Source organism: Colossoma macropomum, unplaced genomic scaffold, assembly GCF_904425465.1.
Source record: "Colossoma macropomum unplaced genomic scaffold, Colossoma_macropomum, whole genome shotgun sequence".
NCBI classification, from domain to species: domain Eukaryota; kingdom Metazoa; phylum Chordata; class Actinopteri; order Characiformes; family Serrasalmidae; genus Colossoma; species Colossoma macropomum.
Genome location: NW_023494803.1, coordinates 33,188,297 through 33,212,713, shown reverse-complemented (window position 1 = coordinate 33,212,713; position 24,417 = coordinate 33,188,297). Strand labels below are relative to the sequence as shown.

Below are 24,417 nucleotides of genomic sequence, written 5' to 3'. Positions count from 1 at the left end.
AAAATTTGCAAATAAGCATAAATAAAACCTTAAATACAGAAATCTTGAATTCAATTTAGGGCTAACGATGCTCTCAAATTAAATATTTGTTTATTTATTTATGCATCTAATCATTGGAACTGAATAAATAAAACTTCTCCCTGAAAGTCCTCTTTCATGTGTGTTTAGGTTTTCCATTATTTAACAAATAGCGCTTTATTTGTTTGTTAGTTGGTTCTTATCTGTGTTTGTCATTTTTTAATGAAGTGAACTGAATTTCATTTTTTGTGCAGGTCATATTCTGATAAGCTGTAGTAGCCTGGCCTGTATCTGATTTGTTATAAATGAGTAGATCGGTCATTGCTTGGAAGTTGAATGGAAACGCTCGTAACGCGCAACATACAGCAGAAAGTCCCGCCTTTCAGGAAAAAAAGAGCCAATCAGCTCGCTGGTTACTCCGCGAACGTAAAAACCCTGTAGAGAGACTCTGTGCGAATCCCGTGTGAGAACAACACTGCGCTGATCTCTCTAAAAAAGGTTTTCATCATGTCCCAAATAGAAGCGTGGTACATGGACGAGTCCACCGAGGATCAGAGGCTTCCTCACAGATTAGAGCCAAACAAGTCCGTCTCTTTGGAAGACTTGCAGAAAATCGGAGTTTTCTACCGAAAGGTGAGTTTATAAAGTGTGTGCTCCTGGTTTAGTCAGCTGACTGTGAGTGACCTATGTTAACTAACTAACGTTACATAACGTACACAGATTTCACAGAGGCGCGATCAGAGTCAGACAGTGGTAATGAGGTAAGTTGCATCTGTGTCAAAACAGCTCCTTTTACCTGAAGTTGAATAATGTTTTTAATGCAGTTTGAGTAAAGTTTAGCACATGCAGCTGTAGAGCTGTGGACCTTCACCTCTGCTTCGATACCATACGGCACGATAATGCTGGGCGATGTATCGTCTAACACTATAAACAGCGATATTGCTTTTCAGTTGGAGCGGTATTTTTGTGATATAACTTACTTGATAGACAGTAATCATTGTAGCCACGTCATCCACATGAAACAGCGTTGTCCCTTTCGCTAAAAGTTGTTTGTTGTGCACTTTATACTCGGACATGCAAGCCTGATGATCTGGTGCTGGTCACCCAGCATGGTCATTCTGGTTGATCAGCATAGTAGCATCCAAAACACAACGTATGCTGGTTTTGGTGGTGACCAGAACAAAAGCTTCCATTTGCCACTGACCAGCATACCGGCATCCAAAACAAAACTAGGTTTGCTAGCAAGGAGAATAATTGCAAATACACTTCTTTGAGTATCGAGTACCAGTACTGGGGGGTTATAAAAACTTAGTCAAGTATTTTTTGATCATTTCTATTGGCCAATCACGAGAGATGATTACACAATGTACAGAGCAGCTGGCATTCTCAACTGATGTAGGAAAAACTGAGTTTTTGTACTAAAAGCAATAATATTATTATATATTGCCGTTGTCATCTCCAAAATGGTAACTTACAGGAGAAGGAAAAACATACTTTACTTTTAATATAAGTCAATGGAACCAGACTTTTTTCAGAGTAATTTTGGGCCATTTCTTTTGGTCCATTCATCATGAAATTTACACACAATGTAAAGGCCAATAAGCATTTTCAAATTATATCAATAACTGAAAATGGAGAAGGTTTTGTTCTGATAGCAGCGATATGGAAATGTCTACTAAACTGGTTCAAAGTCAGTCAAACACATTTCAGACTTTTAACTGACTTGGACTTCAAACTAAAACCCTTTTGCTTTCAGTGACTGTAGAGCTTAATTACGTTTATTTCATTAAAATAAATTATTGAACATTCCATTTTGTCACTACCAAAACAGTGATAACTCTACAAAGACTTTACCAAATGTTTCAGTATTGACTGTTTCAGTAGTGACAGTTTTAGCACATTTTGAGCAGAACTTAAAAATGCTAGCCAGAACATGACTAGCAAACACAGCTTTAAACAGCTGTGCACACACAAAATCATAACATTTTTCATTAAAACGTTAACAATGTGTGTTCACTAGTGACATATTCTTAATGTTACATACTGATTTTCAGACTTTGGGACACATTTACTTCAAAATAGTGGAGTGAAACTGCTCACCATGTGGCCATGAGGGACAGGGATGAACTTTCAAAGAAATCAAAAAGATATTTTTAAAAATGACATTAGAAAAAACGATGGATGGATGGATGGATGGATAGATAGATAGGTAGACAGATAGATAGGCAGATAGATAGATAGGTAGACAGACAGACAGACATACAGACAGACAGATAGATAGATAGACAGACAGACAGATAGTTAGATAGACAGACAGACAGACAGACAGACAGACAGATAGATAGATAGATAGATAGATAGATAGACAGACAGACAGACAGACAGACAGACAGATAGATAGATAGATAGATACCCAGACAGACAGACAGACAGACAGATAGATAGATAGATAGATAGATAGGTAGGTTGACAGATGGATAGACAGATAAAAAATTCCACAAGTTGAAATTTAGGGTTTATGGTTTGGTACAGCCACCTCCCAACAGAAAATACCCTATAAACAATGAACAATGAACTTGTTACTATCTCTATTAATGCATTGAGTTTGAATAGATCATATATAGTCTTTTAAATATGAGTATGTAATCATTTTTTACCTCAGTTTGAACTATTTCTGTAGAATAATGCATGCATGCCCTGCTCTCAAATAAGTTGTTGTCTTGCAATAATTTACAGACTGAGTAACGTACTTGAGTAGATTTCCTAAACTTGCTAAACTAAGAGCTAAAGACTTCCCCTTTTTCTCATTGACAGGGTAATTGCAGTCATTTTCTCTATTTCTTCATACATGCAACTCTAACTGGGTGGGTTGAGCATAAAAAGTATGAAGTGGAATGGACTTGGCCTTTTTCAGTCTAGTTGTACTGAAGGAAAAGTGTAGTCTGTATAGAACTAATCAGTGAATGACCAATGTAGGCTTTTGCAAAACACCACAGAAATGAGTTGTTCCTCTTGTATTTTTCTCTTTCTCAGTTAAATGCTGATATCTATGAAAATGATCCTGAGTTACAGAGGATCCGTGAAGAAAGAGGCTACTCTTATATGGACATTATAACCATCCATCCAGATAAACTGCCCAACTATGAGGATAAAGTAGGTGACTGTCAGTGGCTCTGCTTTGCACACAACTGCTTCACATAAAAAGTCAGATCAAGCCTGTTAAGTGTTTATATTTTAATACAATGACTAACTTTTTCTTTTTTCCAGTTGAAAATGTTCTATGAAGAGCATCTGCACCTGGATGACGAGATCCGCTACATCTTGGAAGGAAGAGCGTACTTTGACGTCAGGGACAAAAATGACCACTGGATCCGAATTGCTATGACGAAAGGAGACCTGATAACACTACCAGCAGGAATTTATCACAGATTCACACTGGATGAGACCGTAAGCTCTGAGACAGACCTCACAGCTGAAACCATAGCTTTCTGAAGCGTGTAGTACTTGTTTTAGAGCTGGGGGAAAGTCTGTCAAACAGGGGTATAAAGTGCAATATGAACCCAACTGTATCAGTTTTGCGATGTTAGAACCGATTATAATCAGTTATAGTATTCAGGAATGGTTTGTGCTCAATTTTTAGCCAAAAATAATGACATGAACATGAAAAACTAATGTAACATTCTTCCCCTCTCCATTTCAGAACTACACTAAAGCCATGAGGCTGTTTGTGGGAGAGCCAGTATGGAAGGCCTACAACCGTCCAGCTGATGACTTTGAAATCCGCCAGAAGTACGTGCAGTCACTCACGTGCTCCTGAACTGGATCTAGGCTCACCTGATGACATTGGTGTCACGGAGCCATGGGATCTATGCCTTATTAGAAGTATGACGTCTCAGCATCTTCAACAATCTTACAATCATATCAGCAGGACAGTATTCATAATGCCTTGATTATTGTATCAGTAAGAATCTCAGTACATCAATGTGGTTCAATGATGACTTTTCCTGTAGTAATAATCACTGTGATAGATGTCAGGTGCAGAGTTAGTTTTAGCATTAGTGATTCAGATCTAAGAACTGAAGCACCGTCATAGTGAGGTGTAAATTAGGATAATACACGCCTGTTACTGTAGTGTTACAAAGTGTTTTGATCCTTTAATGATCGTGTCTTAACAGATTGAAATAAAATTTCACAGGTTTGTCTCTGTGTCCTGTTCTGGTTTAAAGCTCTTCATAGTTCAGCTGTTAATGTGTTAATGATGTGCTGCCCTGCCACTCTCTACACACGATGTGGGACGGGGTACCGTGGCTTAAAGGGCCAATGTTATGGAAAAACAAAGTCATCTCAATTTTTAAGTACAGAATTTGAAATAATATGTAAACGCTGTTAAAGTTTTAAAACAGATCACTCACTTGCAAGTCCATACAGTCCATATATGAGAGCTATGATGCAAAAACAGCTGTTTTGAATTCATTGTTTCTGTGATATCTTCAATTCATTTACATATATCCACCTATTCAAGCAACAACAGTTTAGCCCCACCCATTCTGGCTGAAGTTCTAGGGGGTGTTTCAGCTCTGAGTACTTTTTGAATGAGGCACTACAGGACAGCCAATCAAAACATTGATCAAGTTCCTTATCTTATATCAGGCTTAAAAGCACAGGAACAAAATCAGCCTGTTTAATTCTAAGGGGTAAAAAGATGCTGAATTATGACCATATTTGGTGCATAAAACCAAACAAATGTCAAGGAAAAAATAAAATACAAGACACAATGTGAGATATGAGCCCTTTAAACCTCACTGACTAGCTAAAGCAGAAACAGCATATTGAAATCAGCTGAAGTTTATTTAGATTTCCTTTTCTAGTATCCAAAAATGTACAGTACAGTTGATTAACGCACCACACAAGCAGCAATACATGCACAAAACCACATTCACAATTACATGTTAAAGTTACATTAAAATAATAGAACATCATAATACATTGGTTACAATTTCTGGTCGCTTTTGTAAAAATGCTATGAAAATAAAAGGCAAACAGCCAGGAGGGAGTTTCTCAGAAGCACTGGAGCACAAAGATACTATCAGAGTATTGCTTTGCATACTCTAATAGTAAATGTTATCTAAAATCAATAACTCACATAAAAATCATATCATTTACAGAATATTCCCCCTCACCACAAACGTAGTCAGTCAGTATCTAAGGTTTGCTTCTTTAGTTCTGCCCTGGAGCTGCGAGGCTAATACAGATAAAATGTAATAGCTATGGTGACAGACTTCTTCTATTAGCCGGTTAGCTCCACTGCAACACTAAAGAAGCAAACTTGAGACACCAACCACATCTTGGTTAACTGACTACATTTGGGTTGAGGGGAAAACTTTGTCAGTTTGATTTTTTAATGCTATAATGCTTTTAAAAAACTCAGCCCAGATTGTTATTGCTGTAATGCTATCTCTCATTTAGGTTGCTTATTTACTTGCGAGACTTGTTAAAATATTTACATTTCTTTTTTGGATTTTACATCTACTTACATTCTCCCTGGGCTTGGAAAGAGGGAAACACTGGTTTAAAAGCTTACTTCACACAGCTTTCCATGTTTCAACAGGTCAGCTTTGGTTTTAGTCACACACAATAACATTCCACGTCTTGTAAAAACTGCACATAACAGTGAATCAGTGGCATTTTTAGCTTGGTCTTATTAAAGCAGTATTGTGACATCTTGGAGCTGGTTCTTGGCCCATGACCAAACAGCCAGGATCAGATGTGGAGCTAATAATGCCCTCCCTGTTGGCTGTGGAATCCAATGCCTGGCTCGTTAGACCAGTTTGAGACATTGCGTGTTGAAGCTGTCCCCTTCTCGACAGGCCACGGCCTCCAGCAGAGCCTGCTTCTTCTGCGTGCTGCGGGAGGACTCCAGCTCGTACATGGTGGTCAGGTTGAAGAGCACGCTCTCATGTAGATAGAGTGCTGGGTCCTGCTGCACGAGGCTCTCTAGCTGACCCAGAGACTCCTTCAGACGGCCCAGGTAAAGTAAACATACAGCTGCATTGTTGTTTGCCTGGAGAACCAAGAAGGTAAATAAACATAAGACGTATCATCGAAAACATTTGGTGGGGTCTTGTTTAAGCTAAGACTATGCACTGTTTATTTGTATTTATTCTAATGTGTTTTTTTGAAGAAATAAACATACAGATAAACAGCTTTACATATTTTCTCAGAGATTTATAAGTCTCTTAGTAGTTACTCAGTAATTTATAGTTATTGAGTAATAAGCCTTAATATTAATAACTGAATCATAAGTATGCAGTTTAAAGTATTAAACCAGGGCTTGATGACAATACACATGAAAACATACAGTCATATGCAAAAGTTTGAACACCCTTGGAGAAATTAAAAGTTTTGTTAAAGTGAAAATACATTTCACCCTGGTCAAATTATGTTTTATTTTTTTTTTTCAATATTTTAAATTCAGTAAATAAACAGTCACTGTGCATTAAAATGTGCAGAAGTTTGTTCTCTGTACGACATTATTTTCACATAGAAAATCAACTAAACATGTCATTTGACCAGGGGCACCCAAACATTTGCATACAACTGTATATGACAACTGTCCTTTTCAGCTTTCGTATCAGCTCAAAAGAAGGAGACTTTAAACCAATCTGAACCTCAAGAAAAGAAAGTCAATAAGCAGTCTGGACTGATAATGACAGAAAATAGACTGTGTCTTTACCACTGGATTCTTGGGATCAATTTTCAAGATGCCGGAGAAACACGTGTGGGCTTCTGCATAATTATTCTGGCTGAGGTAAACAAACGCCCTTTAAAAAAAGCAATAGATGGTTATTACCAACACATAAAGACTGCTTTATTATAAAAGAAGGGAAAAAAAACAAAAAAATTAGTAGTTGAGAAGAGCAGAACACAACTCTGATAGGCAATCATACTTATTCATTAAAACAGACGTGTCCTGTGCTGGGCCCGTTCCCTTTTCTTCACAAGTTTTCTCCACTTCTTGAAAATACTTCTCTGCAGTTCTGATGTCTCCAATCTTAGAACCAAAAACATAGATCAGCTAAGTATAATCTGAACCAGTAATGGACAGTTAGAGATAGATGTAATGCTGAGACAGACATGGAGAATGAGGATAAACTGCCAAAAGAGTCACCTTGATACAGAGATTAAAATATGAATATTTATATTTTTATACTAGGGTTGTGAGACATGCATCTTAATTAAAAAAGGCATAATATAGAACATGCTGACATAAACTACAATGGTGTCCACTATTAAAAACCAAGGTCACAACATATCATTGATGTGAAGCACCACTTCTGAGTGCTAATAGTGGAGAATGTAACATGAGTGAGTGAGTTACCACATCTATGAGGTGCATTGTATCTTAAAAATGGTATTGCTGAAAAAGAGACAATCATAAAGGTGAGAAAAATGTCTCGCACCCTGAAACCATTTACACTTTGTATTTTATTTTTTTTCATTTTCTGAGAAAATGATTTGTATGTATGAATTATGCTGTGTTTTTATTTTGGCAATTGCACCTACAAGCAAAATGAATGCTGGCATTTCTTTTTTTTTCTTTTTGCTTGCATATCAAGTATTTATATATAAATAACATACTGTGAAATTTGTGTATCGTCACAAAACTCCGACTGGAACTGCAGTTTCAGTTGTAAACCATAAATAATAAAATTCCAAACATTCAAAGTTTCTTGATTCAGATATGTAATGTACTTTTTCTACGTATCTAATGCCTTTTTCAGAATCTGAAACCCCAATGTAATGAAATATACATCAGAGATGGCCGAGAAGGCACTCTAGAAGAATGACCACATCTCACCTGCAGGAAAATGCGTCCTATTCCACTCAGCAGCTGCACTCTCTGCTGTGGCTCATATTGGATGATGGAGTGATACGTCTCAACTGCCAGAATGTAGTCCTGGGTGTGTGAGGAGAGGAGAGAAGGATGAGGGCGAAGGAAGAAAACACATGAGGATGTAGAGACGGGAACATGAGGCAAAAAAGTTTTTTTTTTTTTTTAACCCTTGTTTTCACCCTAATTGTGTCAATACCAGTTTCACCTACTAGCTAGGTCTCCCCATCACACAATGCTACCAAGCTGGAAGCGTGAAGGCTACCACATACTTTATATGAGACATGTGAGGCCAGCCACCAATCTTTTCTAACTGCCCTTAAGGCAACATCATTAGACAGCTCAACATGCTTAGAGGAAAACAAAAGTGAAAATAAGTTAACATATTTTCAGGGAACAATTTTCTGCTTTTTCTTTTGAACATAATGGAAAAAAAAACACATAAAATATAAAATGTGCCATAACTTTTGCACAGGCCAAATTTTATGTCAAATTTAGTAGATAAACAGTAACTGTGTATTAAAATGTGTGTTCTCTGTAGTGGATGTGTTCACTTATTTTCATGTAGAAAATCAACAACATGAATTTGAACAGCTGTGCCCAAAATGCTGCTTCAGATTTAAAAATATATAAATAGAACATAAAATAAAAATACAAACTCCACTCAAAAGCAAGAACCATATTTTGATATGCTCAGATATTTTTAAAATAATTTCTGGTAGTTGCAGTTAAACGATCCTGAAATCTGGGAGTGCTGCATCCCCCTCAGCGGCCAGTATTTTGTTCAAACACAATACAAGTCCTGTAGAAATGGTCTTTAGCCAGCAGATGGCACTGTATCGCCACATTCCAGTTCTCACTCTCCAGACAAAGAAAACAATCCAAGCGCAATACACAGATCCAGCCCTTACAAACAACTAAAGGTACAGCGCCATTCTTCTGGTGACCTTTCTCCAACTGAAAACAAGCCTGCGCTTTCAGAACCTCAAACCCAGCACACATCGCTCCTCGCAATGGAGATCACATTTTGGATTGGGGGAATGAAGCATGGGCTGAGTAAATGCCCTTGCTTCTGATCCAATATCCTACTGAAAGCTCATGTCTAGACACTGGGCCATGAATAGCGGTCAGATGGGTCAAGCAAACAAACAGAACGCCTCTCACTTTTATTAAAGCGTATAGAGGGGGGGGGTGAGGTAAAGTACAACAGTACATGCCTGGATTTAGTGGACCTCTTCATAACCCCCTGCTTTAAGTAAGATCTTAAAGAAAAATGGAAAGCTATAAATAAGCTGCTTATAACTGGGCAACACACATGCAGGAGGTGTTAACAGAGACATAAGCATAAGTGTTTTGTGACATGTGGGGAGGAAATTTGAAAGGGGCAAATCCTACTATCTGAAAATTGGAAACATTTAGCCTGGATAAAAACAGAAAAAAAAGTATAATAATTAAGACAAATCAAGCCTAAAATGTCTGTTTGCTGTGGTAAAGGATACAAAGATGAAAGGAAGAAGAGGGACTGTATGTAAGTGTTCCCAAGTGTGCTATGGAGGACAATATTTTATATCATGACAATGCATTTTAATAAAATAAATCTATTATAATTCAAACAAAATGATCCAAATAGTGACCAATAATACAGACTGCCGTGACGCTGCAAGTAGCCTGCAAGCAAGATAAAAGAAGCATCCTTTTGTTCCACTGAACGAATCGTATCTCATCTTTTACTTCAGAATCTGTCTAGTGAGATGTGTTAAGAAAAGTCTTCTCATTCTAGCCATTCTATAAGGTACATCAGACCTAAACGCAGAGCACACGTAAAATTATAGCTATAATAATGACAAATAAGCATTATATTCATGTTGTTATTTGGTCTTGTCCTCTTTGACTGCTGGTCTGCTAGTAGGCTTTGTGGCGCATGTATAAGCAGAACTACGGTAGTATGTCTCTGCAGCAGCTCTTCTCCACCACCCACATACCTTCATCATTAGCAGACAGTTTGCCATGGAGTACATCACCCGGCACAGACGTGACCTCCACAGCTGAATAGAGGCTGTGAAAGAGAGAGAGAGAGAGATTGAGGGAAAAAAAAAAGACAGGAATAGCCAATTGCAGTCTTTCCCTCCTCCCTTCAGCATCACACACCCTTTCCCCCTTCCAAGCCATCAATTATTTGTCTGCGAGAGGGAATTATGGCGAATGGCGACAGAGGAAAAAGACACTGCGACAATCAAATTCATTTTTCCCTCTGGCTTACTGGAGGCCCCTTCACTGAGCTTGTCTGTTCTCATATTATTTTTCCGCGTGCATGTGCGTCGCTTGTTTGTGCTCATCAACAGGGAGCAGGGGAGCCAGCTGAGTTGAGCTGCAGCTAGAGTGCATCTGTTGCCTGCTTAGAGATGAAGAGGGTCTACAGAAAGATGGAGAGGACAGGAGAGGCTAGCATCTCACGCTGCAATTTACTGTGGTAAAAGATGAAAAAGCATAAAAGACGAGGGAAAGAACAGAGCGGTTCTAATAACCAATTCACAGTAATGGAATTACTGGGCTTCTTGGTGTGCACAGCTGTGCCTCTTCGGAGGAGCAGTTCTATCTCTGGAGGATAAAATTTCCAACATTTGTAAACATTTCATTATGACAATTGCTGCTATTGAAATAAATTAAACAATCTATTAGCATTCAAATACGAAATGATCAAAGTAGTGACCAATAATGCAGATTTTTGCGATGCTCCATGTAGCCTGCAATCAAGATAAAAAGAATAACAAGCTGTCTGAATGTCGAATACAAACTAGCAAAGAGTTCTGGTGTATCCCCTTTGATATATGCTCAGCAGTTATTTTAAAGCAATCGTTCAGTGAGATGTCAGATTTACCCATTTCCCCCCAACTCACACCAATGACCAGCCAAGACATGTTTTCTGTCCATTATTTGCTTCAATAGTTTTGCAGTGGAGAGACAGAGCTAAAATAACTAATAAATAGTGGAAACTTATAGCTATCAGGTTAGCATTGTGCTTAACTACATCCTCAAGAAATTTCCTCAAATCATGTCAAATAATCTCAAACAGACTTTCCTATGTGGTTTCTGACACCTATGACATACATATATAATTAAAGATGGACAAATTAAGTCACATAGCTAAAACAGTCGTATGACCCTGCATTCACACAGGCAGTGATGCAAAGCAACAAAGTAGCCGGAGGTCGTTCATTTTCAATGAGAGCTGGTGATTTCTGGTGACAGGAGGCAGCGCGAACGTTGACGATGCAAAGTGGGCGGAGTCAGTGACGCGACAAAGTTGAGCCGAGTTTCTCTTTATGCATATAAGGAGCGAAGCGATGCTGTGACTACCAATAGGAATTGAGCATTAAGCTTTATCCCTGCCACTGTAAAACAGTGCACTCCTTTTTTGGTTCTTAGGTAATTGTTCCTACTAGAGATGGAATAACGGTAGTGGTGCTTTCGTCGCAAATAGACAGTAATCGCAAAGACTAAATACTGTTTTCCTCACAAACTGACTGCACAGACACTGGATTATTAATTTTTTTAGCAGGATGCATCTGATTTGTGCTTGGTATGAGTGAAATCATGGCAACCAAGGTCAGTTATGAAACGACAAGGCAACAAGAGGTGGAAAGTCGCTGCCGGTGTGAATGCAGGGTCAGTCATCTTAAAGCCTCGTTTTTTTATAAATAACAGTAAGACATACAGTATCACAAACAAACTTCTAAACATTAGCCTCATAGCTCCAAAGTAAATGTAAGAAGCAAAGTTTGGAAACCAACCATGTCTGGGCTGATCGACTACATTTGGGTTTAGGGGTAAATTGTGTAAATTTGATTTTTCACTGAACCATCACCTGTATTATAGAAAACACTTTCTCTCCATATTTACAATCGCAGATAAGCAAAGCAACGTCTTGCCTGGCATTCTGCTTGGTTGTTAGCATAATGATAATTAGAGAAAGATGGGCCTGAGTATTGAAATTCAGTACCTTTACTTTAGTCCCATTTGTGTGTCGAAAAGAAATTCCCTGATAAAATAGTACCAAATTTCAATACCTAAGTAGTCAGTCTTAATATTGTCAGTGAGCTGACAAGCATCCTTGTTCAAAAATGTAGGCTAAGATTCGCAGTAGGGTTGGATAATATGATGATTTTAATTGTTATCATGCTAAATTACATTACAATAGAACATGTATAGATAGATGTATAGTATAATACATATGGTTTTCTGAGCATCGAGGAGATTGTCAGTATATGTAGAGCACTGACCCACTGAATGTTCCAGTACTAAAAGAGCAGAATTAGTCCTGTTTGATTAGATATAGTGCAGTGCCAATGACTGTATTCATAGTTTTTGATAGTATTTTTTTAAAAGTGGCACTACAGGTTCTTGACCCATTACAAAAAATTGAAATTAATAAATAAATTAACAACAAAACATACAAGCATCATGTAATTATTTTTAAATATATAGTTTTATATTTTTATTTTGTATATTGCATTTAAAAGAAGTGTTTCAAAAATATGCATAGTTCAAGAACTGGTATTAAAATCAAGATATCAGAATTGGTATCGAAAATCTTTAAACAATACCCAGCCTTAGTGAAAGGTAATGAAAACAGCCAAATTATTTCTGCATTTTGACATCACAGCTTCACTCATGCATGTAAATTGCTTTTTGTTTTAGAAGTATTTAGTATAGCTTTTCCCTACTGACTAACGTACACCCTGAGAGCTTCCCAGACTTGTATTTAAACTCTTAACCTGACCACAGCATCACTGGTCAGCAGGGGAGAGGCCAGCATTAGTGATAAACAGGTCTATGGGTTCCTCCTTGCCGATAACCCAGGGTGAGGGCAGTGGAGGGGGAGGCAGCAGCTATGAACAGCACAAGTCCAGCAGGCTGTCAGCACTTTGCAGCTTCTCTAGAGGCACACAGGCTGCGGGATGCTCCACATGGGACGCCACATCATGGACTCCACTCTGCACACATTCGTCTTTATATCCACTAGAACCAACAACAGAAAGCTCTGAGCATGCGAGTCAATCGAGTATGCAGGATTTATAGAGGTGTCAACTTCCTGCCCTGACACCGGAACAAACCAGGATCAAATACCACCGTGTGAAGTCTGCTCCGCACTGTAATCCTGTTATTTCACTCGATGCCCACTTGTTAATCAGAGAAGTATATTGTTAGTTTTTCCCCCTCATTGAATCTTGTAATACATTATCTCATTCTATTAGACCTAATTTATTTTGTAATTTCAAAGTTGTTCTTGGGCTTCATTGAGCTGTGTAGTAATGTGATGCCAGCTTTAGAGAAATAAGAAAGTGTTGAAAAGAGAAACTGCTAGTGTTTGCAATATCTTAAGAGTTTGCAGCATCAAAATGTCCATTAAGGATATGCATACTGCTACTAATGCTGATATTTTAAATGCAAAATGACTTCCATAATTCTTAACTACATGTCATAGAAAGTGCAGGCAATTTTAAAATGATGTGTATATAGGATCTTTAAAATCATTAGTTCTTCATTATAAATTTAAATGTAACAATTATTTGAAGGCTATGTACATAGAGACTTGTGACACATGCATGAGCAATAGTTAAATATTCATGAACATTAGCCACATTTACATGCGCCCTAATAATCCGTTAATAATAGAACTAATAGTTCAATCAGAATAGAATATGTCCATGTATACACCTCAGTAGGAACAGACTTTCAGAACACAATTTCTATCCGACTGAAGGAGGTGGGTAATCCAGTAAATAATCTGTTAAATAGAAAATTAATAACCAAGTAAATTCCTGTATTCAATTACATTCCCAATCGGAAAGTTTAATCCGTTCTGTGCATGCGTGTTTGCGTCTTAGTGAAAGTTTATAACGTTCAACATGGCAGGAGCAGAAACTGGTCTGCAGAGGAGATGAAGTTGAACTTTAAAAGACGGCGGTGGGACGGGCGTCCAGCTTATGTGTCTCAGAACACAACGTCTTCCTCTCGCCATTTTTTAATAAGTACATGTGAAGTATGTTTTCCTGAGTCTGACATCATTTTAAAGTATTTAAAAACAAAAGTGCGCCAGCTGTAAACTCACACTGCCATGGTAGTGTCTACACTAAGTGGTACTCTACACATGCGCATACTTTTGGATCGGAATACTTGTAGTGTGTATGTAAACGGAGATTTTCCATCAGACTGTTGAGCAGAGTGAGCATATAAACACCTCAGTCTTAATCTATAATCAGAATTTATTCAATCAGATTGGCAAAATTCTTTGCATGTAATAGAGCCAATGTCAATACTAGTAAGATGACATCAGATGTTCAAGAAGTAAATGGCATTGCGCTGACAGAGGTTCTTAAACAAAAGTGATAGACTTTTCTATAAAAAAAAGAACCTCAAAGTAAACTGATACAGGAAAATATATATAAAAAAAAATAAACAATACAAATTTGTTATGATTTGTATGAAAATAAATGTGTATGAAAATTATCACTTTCATTTCAGGGCATTAAAATCTTCTATAAAACTTATGTTCTCAACTAGGCCAAGTTCAGTTACATGGGAATGATGCTTCCTAAAAGTGTTGTAAATGGAAAAAAATGACTGGCACTTTAGTTTAAGTACCCTTAGATTTAATCTTGTGAATCCTGACATAAGCTGACCATAAATACACAAGTATTAATTTTTCAGCATGTTATTCAAAGATTATGCATGTGTTATGTATCAAACAAATGTAGGTAACCTTTAACTAACATGTTACCTATTTAAATGTGCTTACACATGACAGATCAAAATCTTTATATTCACAGAATGGTTCACAGGGTTGGGAAGCCCCAGAATAGCTGGAATTCATTCTCCAAGAGCTTGAAGCGCTTAATTTATAATCCTCATACCCCAGTATGGTCCCAAGTTAAAAGTGCAATACCTGCTGTATATATTTTGAGGTAAATTCTATAATGCTCAACAGTTCTCAACATCATATAGACAATTCTCAGTGTCCCTCATGTAATAAATGACAGAGCACTGGGCTGAGTGCAGTACCTTGTCTGTTCTCCTGAGTGAGGGTCATCATGCTGCCGTCCTCGGCCAGGCCCTCCTCCAGGTTGGCCAGGATCTGTCCACAGAGAAGAACAGTTTCAGAGGCTGAGACTGAGCTTCTAGTATTGACCGTAATATTAAGCTAGATGATAGAGGGCATTTTCAAAGGTTTTATTCAAAATTTCAAGTTTTTAAAGGATAGATAACATTCAGTAATCACCTATTTATAGTATTTATCACCAGTTTTAAAATCAATAGTATTTCTTGAAATTATCACCACTTTCAAATAATTTTTATTATAACTCTCAGTTGCCGATGTTATCCAGCTTTCTCAGTTATTATGGAATCATCTGCATCCCTGTTCATCATTCTGGACACATCTAAAACCTTTTTCTAATATAAATTTTTATGCTTCCTACAAATTATTTAAAACCTATGAAGCTGCAGAGTTCTATCATCATACTAGTATCATTTTGTACATGTTTCTGCAACCAAACTGGTTAAAATGATTGACAAAAGTGATTTCAGGCTTCCGAATGCCAGTGTATGTATGGAGAGCAGCAGAGGAGAGCCAGGCAGTATTATGGAAAGTTCTGGGTTGAGGGTGGGTTGGACTCACTCACTTTCTGACAGATGCTCCTCATGCTGTGCAGGCGGTCCAAAGACTCCTGGGGCTTGCTTAAGTACTGAGGCAGCTCAGCGTGCAGCACGCGCATGGAGAACGGCACCATCGAGCCTGAACAAACAAACAGACCACAGCCGACTTCAGACACATTCACCACTGTTTAGAAGTTTGGAGTCACTGTTTTAAATGTATAAAATATATAAAATGATTGTAATTTGCTAGTCCTGTGCAACTTTACAGGTCCAATACAATTAGTAGGAAGCACTAACAGAACGACCGCTGTAATGCTGTATAACCATAACAATGATGTTATAATAAAATAATAATTAAAAAAAAAAAGTTTGTGAAGAGCAGTGTCAAATTAGCCTCTGATTATAGTAAAAAGCTAAGTCCAGTATATTACTTATAACTGAATTGTTTTGGTAAATATGGAATAAATCATCTAAATACCTTTGGGCATCAAGTTTGTGATATTTAAATTAAATTTAAATAAATTTACACTGAATATGTTGTTATTGTATATAAATGAAAACAAACAAAAAAAGGGTAAGATTTTATTGGTGCTCATAACTGGGCATCTGCCTACTTCCATTGCTTGTAAACGATCATAACAGCGTTATCAATGGAACAAATATCGGTAATTTTAGTTTAAAGCCCCTTATGTCAATACAAAGTCATTTGCTTCATTAAGCATCTCATAACATCTTGCGATTACTGGCAAAAACTGTTCATAAATACTCAATATTCAATACTTATACATGTTATGTAGCTTCTATATAGGTAGCCTTCAAATAGTGTAACCAAATTTTTATTATTAATATTATTATCATTGTTATTATTATTATTATATAAGTGATTCCACAAACTCAAACGCCTTCCATGACTTCTCCTCACATCTTTATCTCAACCAGTATCCACATTTTCTTCTTTCTCTATCTCACCAATGAGTTGAGATATGTGCTTATGACCTCCGCGCTGGCTTTGATCGGGTAACTCTTTGATATGTGGAGGGCGCCTGAGGCTGTATGCCAAGGTGAGAGGTCACCTGACCCAGACAGGGCCAGTCTTAATGTCTGCACTGATTGCCTTGGCTCTTTAGAAGAACCTGTCACACCGAGCACAGTGCTGCAGTGGTCAAAGTCTTGTTCTGCCATTTATACCTCATAAGTAAGCTTCTGATGGCTGAAAAACCGCAAGTTTCTTCTCAATAAACTACATGCTCTGAAAAAGAAGTTCCTATACTTTTAAAATGTATGGTCTAGGAAATAAGAAAAAAAAACAGGCCTATTCATTTTCATCGTGACTAAACTTCTGCATAGCTATGAGGCCTTTTCACAGTAGAAATCTAATTAGACTCTTTGTATTTCAAAGCAAAGCCACATGTGAAGTTGTCATTTTTGCCTGGAATTCCTGTTGGGCTAGTAATTGAAGAGCAACTGAGAGCGGAAAAGACAAACGCTTATGCTCAAAGAGACTAAATGGCCTATAGCTGTGACCAAACCTGATTCCTTTCCTGTACGCTTTCCTTTTTTACATGCTCTAACATGCGTACCTTCGGTTACATTATAATTCCATTAAATGTTTCTCTATCACCCTTTGCTACAGTATGTTAAAAAGGCTTTCAAAGCTTTTCAAACGTTTGAGCCAACTGCTTTGGCCATTCTTTCAATCAGTGGGTACTCCATCTGAATAGAATGGCATTTGCCATTTAACTGTATCTTAATATATCTACCTGTGAATGAATAAAAGCATTTTATTCCAGAGACTCAAGCAGAGCACTTGGTTTCTGAGGAAGTTACCTCGTCTTCCGGGGTACACTGTAGGGTAGTACTCATAGTACAGATCAGGCTGGTCCAGATTCCCAAAAGGCTCAAACTCCAGGTCAGCATTCTGAAACAGGTTCAGCTTAACCAGCAGAGCCAGACGCACAAACCACAACTGCAATGAGAAGAACAAACCAGTTTATTTTGGAACAAATGCAACTTGAAATAGCTGGTAGGGCTGTAACTACTGACTGAATTAGTAATCAAGTAATCTTCTGAAAATTTTGACAATAGAGTGATTCCATTTTTTAAAAAGGGGCAAAAAATAAAAATTGATCTAACTGAATGATAAGAGTTTCGATTCAAAAGTTATCATAGACCACTTTCATGATATTTGTTGTTGAGAGAGGGCTTTACACAAACATGAAATGTTGATGCTATATTATGATTAATACCATCTTTATTAAAAAAAAATAAAACAGTTTTACATTGTATTTCAGCTGTTATTGTTTTCAAAAATTTACATCAAAAATTGTTACAAATGCATATACAGCATGTTGGAATGTAATGAAGTAAAAAAATAAATAAATAAATAACAGGGACAACTTAGCATTTTACAGATCAGTAATAAGTGCGTTATATTATTGTAACATGTTAACAAGCTGCACTACCCTAAAACTTACATGCTAACTTTTTAGTTGTTAATAATAAGTTTGTAATTATAGCAACATTTAACAAGTAGGTCATAAAATGGTTAAGTAATGGCAACAAGTTGTACATAAATGACATTAATTTTCTAACTGCTAAAACAAGGTATAACAGTAAAAGTTTGACTTTTTTACATTTATAAGGTGTCCAGCTCTTTCAGCATAATATCTGCTTAATCAACATAGAGTTTTATAGTATTAGGGTCATTACCATAAAAACAATGCAGTAGTTTTGCTAAAATTACAAGTTATTACTGCTATAAAACACTCATGCACTTGTTTCTACTTTGTTTCTTACTTATTAGTCTGTAAATGATCAGGTGCAGTATGATGTACAAACATAGTTAAAGACTATAATTACAGTTACAGTAAATTGTGTTGGAGCTGTAAAATACTTTTTCCATCTTGTTCCTCAGTTACTGCACCACATTTTACAACCAACCTCTTACTACTACAATGACTAACTTATTATTTACTAATTTAAAAACCACCATGTATAATATTACCATGTAATTATCCACTTATTACTGATCTGTAACTATTACTAGAGATTAATTGAGAAGGCAAATTTTATTAATATTTTCTTGCATGTTTTTTAATGTTGTTTTTAAATCTTTTTAATGGTGACAGTTCTACTATGGGCCTCATTCACCAACCGTTCTTAAGAAGAAATTTCTTAAAATCTGCTTTGAAGATTCTGACTTTTACCAATGTTTTCTTATTTGGGTTTTGTTCTTAGGTAAGAACAGGATCTACGCACACTCAAAAGCACAAAGGTGTGAACAATTCTCCGATTTAAGAACACTTCTTGAATCTGATGTAGACTTTTTTCTTAGGATCTTTCTCAAAAACAAATTTAAGAAAAACTTACAAAGATATTGGAGAATGAGGCCCAACGATGCTTGGCAGGCATTCTGTACATACCCCTGTTCCAGCAGGCATTTTTCTAAACATTTGGTGAATTCTGTCGTTCCAGCATTTTTCAAGTCCTTAAACATCCCACAACCACAAGAGCACCATATTATGGATAAATGGTGAATCAAAGTGAGAATCATCTAAGGACCTAATCTAACTCTTCAGCCTAATGTGGTTTATATAGCCTGTAGGGCTAAAACTTTTATAATGCAAGTCAGTAGTTTTCCATTAACAAAGGGAGAGTGAGTAGAGTGTAATGTATGCACGCGTGCCACTGGAGGTTGAGACATCAGAGAGATGAAGTGCTTTGATATGGCCGACATGGCAGCCAATGGGAGATGGGTACGTTTGTGTGGACAGAGTGGGCGTAGGGCCAGAGAGCCGAGCTTCAGCGCTACTTCAAACACTCTGCACATTACACCGGCACTGAAACAGCATACTACACAGACCTTTAACTAAGGTGCCAACATATTTTCCACATGGGCAAAACAGCACTTCAGAGAGAATACCAATATGCTTATTCTGAATAATAGGCTACATAAATAACAACTATCGGGATGCGGTACAAGTTTTAAATCCCCATGTGGAAGATCTAACTATAACTATGTTATACTGCATACTTTATATTAAAAGAAAAATAAGTTTCTGAAATAAATCATAAGAACACTGCCACAGTGCATAATTTTAGCTTCGTTTCTGGTAAAAATTCACAACAATTTAGTTTCCAAGTAAATTAGTTTCACAGTCCATCCAAAGTTTGGGAACATCTAGCATTTCAAATCAATTTTACTACAAATGAGCATTTTCTCTTTGTCATTTTGCTATATCCTAACATATTAAAGATTAAACAGGTATAAGGAAAACACCATCACATATAAATACTGGTGGCAATGTACTGTACTGTGCAAAAATCAGAGACCCTTCAATAATTTAATTTACAGTCAAAACAAAGTATATGAAAAATGTCAGTACTTAGTGTGTCCTTATTACAGCTTCTATTCTTATCAGGAGACTTGCTTTCAGCTGTTCAAAGAAATCTGCAGGGATATTTTACACACATCCAAAGTTCAGTCTTAGAAGTTGGTTGAATTTTCTGCTTCTCACAATCCCAAACACATTCAGTGATGCTGAGGTCTAGACTCAGGGGTTACCAGTCTATTGTTCTAAGAACACCAGCTGCTTCTTTGTTTGATTTACAAATTGTCTTCTTGTTATCCATTTTCTTTTCTCAGTAGTGGCTTCTTGACAGCTACACATCCTTTCACACTGCACTGGTTTCTTGGCAGGTAAAATTATCTTAAATCTAGTCGATATATATAACATTTCTCATTCTGAGACTGTTGTAAGTTTATTATAAAAGTATTCAACTTATTTCTAGACATTTTGTAAGGCAGTCATTGAGTTTTCTTAGAGTGGAAGGATGGGCAGAAACACGTGTGGATTTCTTTCAGATCTGAAGGCAGAGTGGAGCTTGATTTTCTCCACTCTCTCAAAGATGAAAGCTATAAGTATTGTTTATTTGATGGGGACAGTTTTGGTGGCCTACCAGGTTCTGCACTGTTGTTAGCTGTTTTCCCTTTGCCTTTTAATAATTCCAACTTATTTTTCTTTGACTTTCTCCTTTCTTATGCAAGTGAATGATCTCATATCTAATCTCCTCAGAAATATTTCCAGAAAAATGAATAACTTGCACTTCACGGTTGTTTTGACTGGAAATCAAATAAATGGTTTTTGCTCAGTACTGTATGACTGTACTACCTTAATCACACCCCACTCATTTTATCCACTTGTTGTGATGTCAGCACTTATCAGCACTCAAACCTTTTAGGTTTTTAAACCATCTTTGGGCCAAAAAAGTTTCAATATGAGCTTTTAATAGCAAGGAAATAAAAATAGAAATTATTAGAAATATTCCCGAAAAGTATTAGAAAACAGCTGTTTGGTGCTAACAAAACCGCTACAGGCATATTTTACCTCATGTAATTGAAAAGAAACTGCATAAAAGAAAAAATATAAAGTTTAAAAGAAAGCAATGTGTCCCCAAACCTTTGACAGATGGTGTTCATAAACCTCAGCTGTGCTTAATGTTGATAAAACCTCTAGTTTTAGTGCCAAGTAGTTCCCTCAAGCTATGGCTCGAGCCAGCACTGTAATTCACTATTCAACACGGTCTTCTTGTCTGGTCATAGCATGTGGTCAGCAGTCTGGCCAATGTCCTGAGACTACATAACCCAGGCGGCTGTGGTGCTCTGCTCACCTGCAGGGAGTCTGTGGTGTGGCTGGTGGGTTGGCCGCTCTTGCCGTAGCCCTGGCCGTGAGCGGTCAGCAGTCTGCCCGTCAGGTCCACCGCTGCCCTCCAGTTCTTGGTGCTCTTGTTGGTGCGAGAGACAAGGTGAGAGAGAAATGAACCCATTAAGCCAACAGCTGCTCACACAGGAGGAGAGGATGTATGCATGTGTGTGAGTGTGTGTGAGTGTGTGCCAGTGTGTGTGAGTACAGCACTGTCCCCCTCATCCGTAATGATGACAAGGTCACAGTGGCCATCCTCTTTATACCAGAATGTTATTCATTACAGCTACACCTTTAGTTAAGGGCCTAAGGAGTTATAGCACAAGGATAAAACAATTTCAGGAATACTACTGGCACCTGTGAGCACAGCCTCCCAGCAGTGCAAACCAGGGGGTGATGTTACGGACATCGCTGCGATTTAGGGCTGAACATTATTGGGGAAAATGTCATGTTGCGATATTTTAGCCTTTTTGCAATACAAAACAAGCAAAAAAAAAAGGAGTGGAACTGTTTGAAAATAAAGGAAATGATTACTCTAACAGTGGAAAGGGGGAATTAAGACAGTGCTTAAATTTTCTTTAAGGCTGAAGTTTGTCCCTACTAGAAACTAGAAACCAAAAGGTATTTTAACATGTTTTGCTCAATAAAAGTTAAAAAAATTAATTAGGGAACATCAAGAAGTTATTCAATGATCAATAATATAATTATCTATTTACAGTAATTTCTTGACAAATCATGTGCATCAAGATTTTATCCCAACTCTTCAAATGTGAGGCCTTCTGAATATTAATTTAAACCTCATTCTCAGTGTCTTTCTCAGTCATTAAAGGATGAACTACAGCTCTGTTCAACATTCTGGACATTTTTCATTTTTTCCAATAATATCTGTCTGCAGAGCCGCAAAGCCACAGTTTCATGCTAGCAGTTTCACTTTAGCAGGTTCAAGCCAGTGGCATTTAGGCATGTGCCGACACTTGTTTTGGTTTTTCTTAGCGAGTGTTAGGCTAATCGACTTTTCGGTGGTTTTATGCGGGTTTCCAATAAATTTGTGATAGATTTGCACAGGGCTAACATTATATTTTAAACTTTAGGCTAAAACAAACTTTGGTTTGAGCACATATTGAGATTCACAGGGTAAATATTACACAAACTACAGCTTATGTGGCCTGGGTAAACTCATGGGCTATGTAGACATATAGCTCAGTTAACGTACCCTTAATACAGGGGCTTTATGTGTACATTTACATTACACATGCTGGAATAAAACATTACCTTAAGCAGGCTTAATTTAAGCATAATATTAAGATTTAGGCTAAAACAAACTTTAGCTTTTTCATGTATCCCTGCTGAAAAAAAACATAGAATACATTAAATATTTCTTTTGGTTTCTGATGGTTTTGTGAAATGTTTTAGCTTATGGTTTAACTGGTTACCAATGGTTAATTTGTATATTGGCAATGGAATCCCTTTCTGAATGGTAATATGCATGGCGACACATACAACCAGCACAAACAGTGGCTGTTTACATCAGAGATGTTATAAATGAGGAGACCGGCCACTGGTTGAAATACGAATGGTAACGCTCTTAATGTTCAACTTTCCTATAAGGACTTTGTTTACTTGGCACAATCTGTGACTAGTTAGAGACTCATTTGCATATTATGTTTGTCACAATAATGATCAAAGAACAATACACTGTGCAGCTCTACTCTAAGTAAAAAAAATCCTCCCTCTCTCAGCATTTCCATTGCATTTCCAGCTTCCCAGACCACTCTTTGCAGTCCAAACCTTCTCTCTCTCAAGCTGCATATACTCAACTCTCTACCTCTCTTTACTCATTCTCTCCTTTGACATGCCTCTCTCTCTCTCTGTCCCTCCGAGTGCTGCTCAGTCTCTCTCTGGACTCCCTCCTCTAACGTGTGTCTCCCAGGTTTGCTCTCTGCAGCCCTGGTGCCTCTAAATCTTCATTAGAGTGGGAAATGAAGCTGAAAACGACTGGCAGGGAAATGGGCAAAAGCAGCTGCAGTCACTGAGACAGAACATAAAAAAGTCAATGCAGGTGGAAATAGGGGTCCATTATGATGTACTGCAAATTTGGGGTTTGCAAGGTACCTGCAAAACAGATAAAGTATTTGTTGTATGCTTTGCCTTCTACATGCTACCAAAATGCAATGTGAACATACCAAAAACAATGGACAGACAAACTTACCAAACTGCAGCTACTATGGTCACTAACAACATTTATTATTCACAGTCATACTGATATCTGTTCAAGTAGTGGTCTACAAGTGTATAATACTAAGTAGATTAAATAAGACTAAACAAAACGTAATAAAAAGATGCAAAGTTTAGGGTTGTACTGATATGGGAACTGTCAAATGCTGCCAATATCTGTTAATTTTCTTGTACATATCAGCTGATGCTGAAATACAAATATTTCTAAATGTAATATTCAAGATCCACCTGGATTAGCATCACAGACAAATGAAATATTAATTCTACAGAGTTAAAAGCACAGTAAGATATTTTAGTAGACTAGCCCAGCGTGACCTAAACATTTTGCTCTTCTAGAGTACAATAAATCAATCAATCAATCAATCAATCAATAAAATATCCCTTTTGAAATATGAGCTAAATCTAAACATCTGTCTGACGCCAATGTTACTTTTAGAAGCAACTGTCTATTATTCTGATATCACTGTGCATTCCTAGATGCATGCAAACTCTAATAAGAGTTTGACTAAGCATCAGACTAGGTCTGTCACTATTGATTATATTAGTAATCGATTGGGTAAATGATTCACTATTTTTATGATCAATCAAGTAAGTTTGATGATTGTAATTTTTTCTTATTTAAAAAAGGGCCAAACAATAAAAATAGACAAAACATAACATAATAGCAAAAAGCCTCTGAATGATTCCAAAATATATTACTATAAACAGATTAGATTATAATAATACAAAATTATAAAATCAATGAGGCAAAAATGCTTAAAATGAGTGCATCCATCAGGTAATGTTCTTACTGTACAAAAGAGCAGTAGGAGAAATTTAAATTTTAACAGTATCTTGCATTATCATCATGCAAATTTACAGAAATTGAGTTTAATCAGCCTAAAGAATGATAGCCCTAAATCAGACAGAAAGAAA

The 24,417-nt window shown here is 37.1% G+C and overlaps 2 protein-coding genes across 2 annotated transcripts in view; one reads left to right on the top strand and one right to left on the bottom strand.

Moving 5' to 3' along the window:
- Positions 1-440: 440 nt before the first annotated feature.
- On the top strand, positions 441-4,218 carry adi1 (acireductone dioxygenase 1). The gene is made up of 4 exons (XM_036592984.1): positions 441-651; positions 3,052-3,171; positions 3,286-3,465; positions 3,719-4,218. Exons 1-4 carry the CDS (start codon positions 526-528, stop codon positions 3,833-3,835), a joined length of 543 nt encoding a protein of 180 aa, XP_036448877.1. The 5' UTR covers positions 441-525; the 3' UTR covers positions 3,836-4,218.
- A 629-nt stretch (positions 4,219-4,847) lies between these two features.
- The window catches only part of trappc12 (trafficking protein particle complex 12), a 36,612-nt gene continuing 17,042 nt past the window's right edge, over positions 4,848-24,417 (bottom strand). Inside the window, exons 4-12 of the mRNA XM_036592983.1 lie at positions 21,236-21,349; positions 17,393-17,531; positions 15,592-15,704; positions 14,972-15,044; positions 9,892-9,965; positions 7,877-7,975; positions 6,966-7,069; positions 6,752-6,839; positions 4,848-6,079 (exon numbers count right to left, since the gene is read on the bottom strand). Coding sequence (XP_036448876.1) covers positions 5,837-6,079; positions 6,752-6,839; positions 6,966-7,069; positions 7,877-7,975; positions 9,892-9,965; positions 14,972-15,044; positions 15,592-15,704; positions 17,393-17,531; positions 21,236-21,349 — 1,047 coding nt within the window. The 3' untranslated portion in view covers positions 4,848-5,836. The remainder of the gene's footprint in view (positions 6,080-6,751; positions 6,840-6,965; positions 7,070-7,876; positions 7,976-9,891; positions 9,966-14,971; positions 15,045-15,591; positions 15,705-17,392; positions 17,532-21,235; positions 21,350-24,417) is intronic.

Excerpts from the sequence above, each read along its gene's own strand:
- adi1 (XM_036592984.1), top strand. The coding sequence starts at position 526 with ATGTCCCAAATAGAAGCGTGGTACATGGACGAGTCCACCGAGGATCAG. Across the intron at positions 652-3,051 it reads TCGGAGTTTTCTACCGAAAG|TTAAATGCTGATATCTATGA; the intron begins GTGAGTTTATAA and ends TCTCTTTCTCAG. Across the intron at positions 3,466-3,718 it reads GATTCACACTGGATGAGACC|AACTACACTAAAGCCATGAG; the intron begins GTAAGCTCTGAG and ends TCTCCATTTCAG.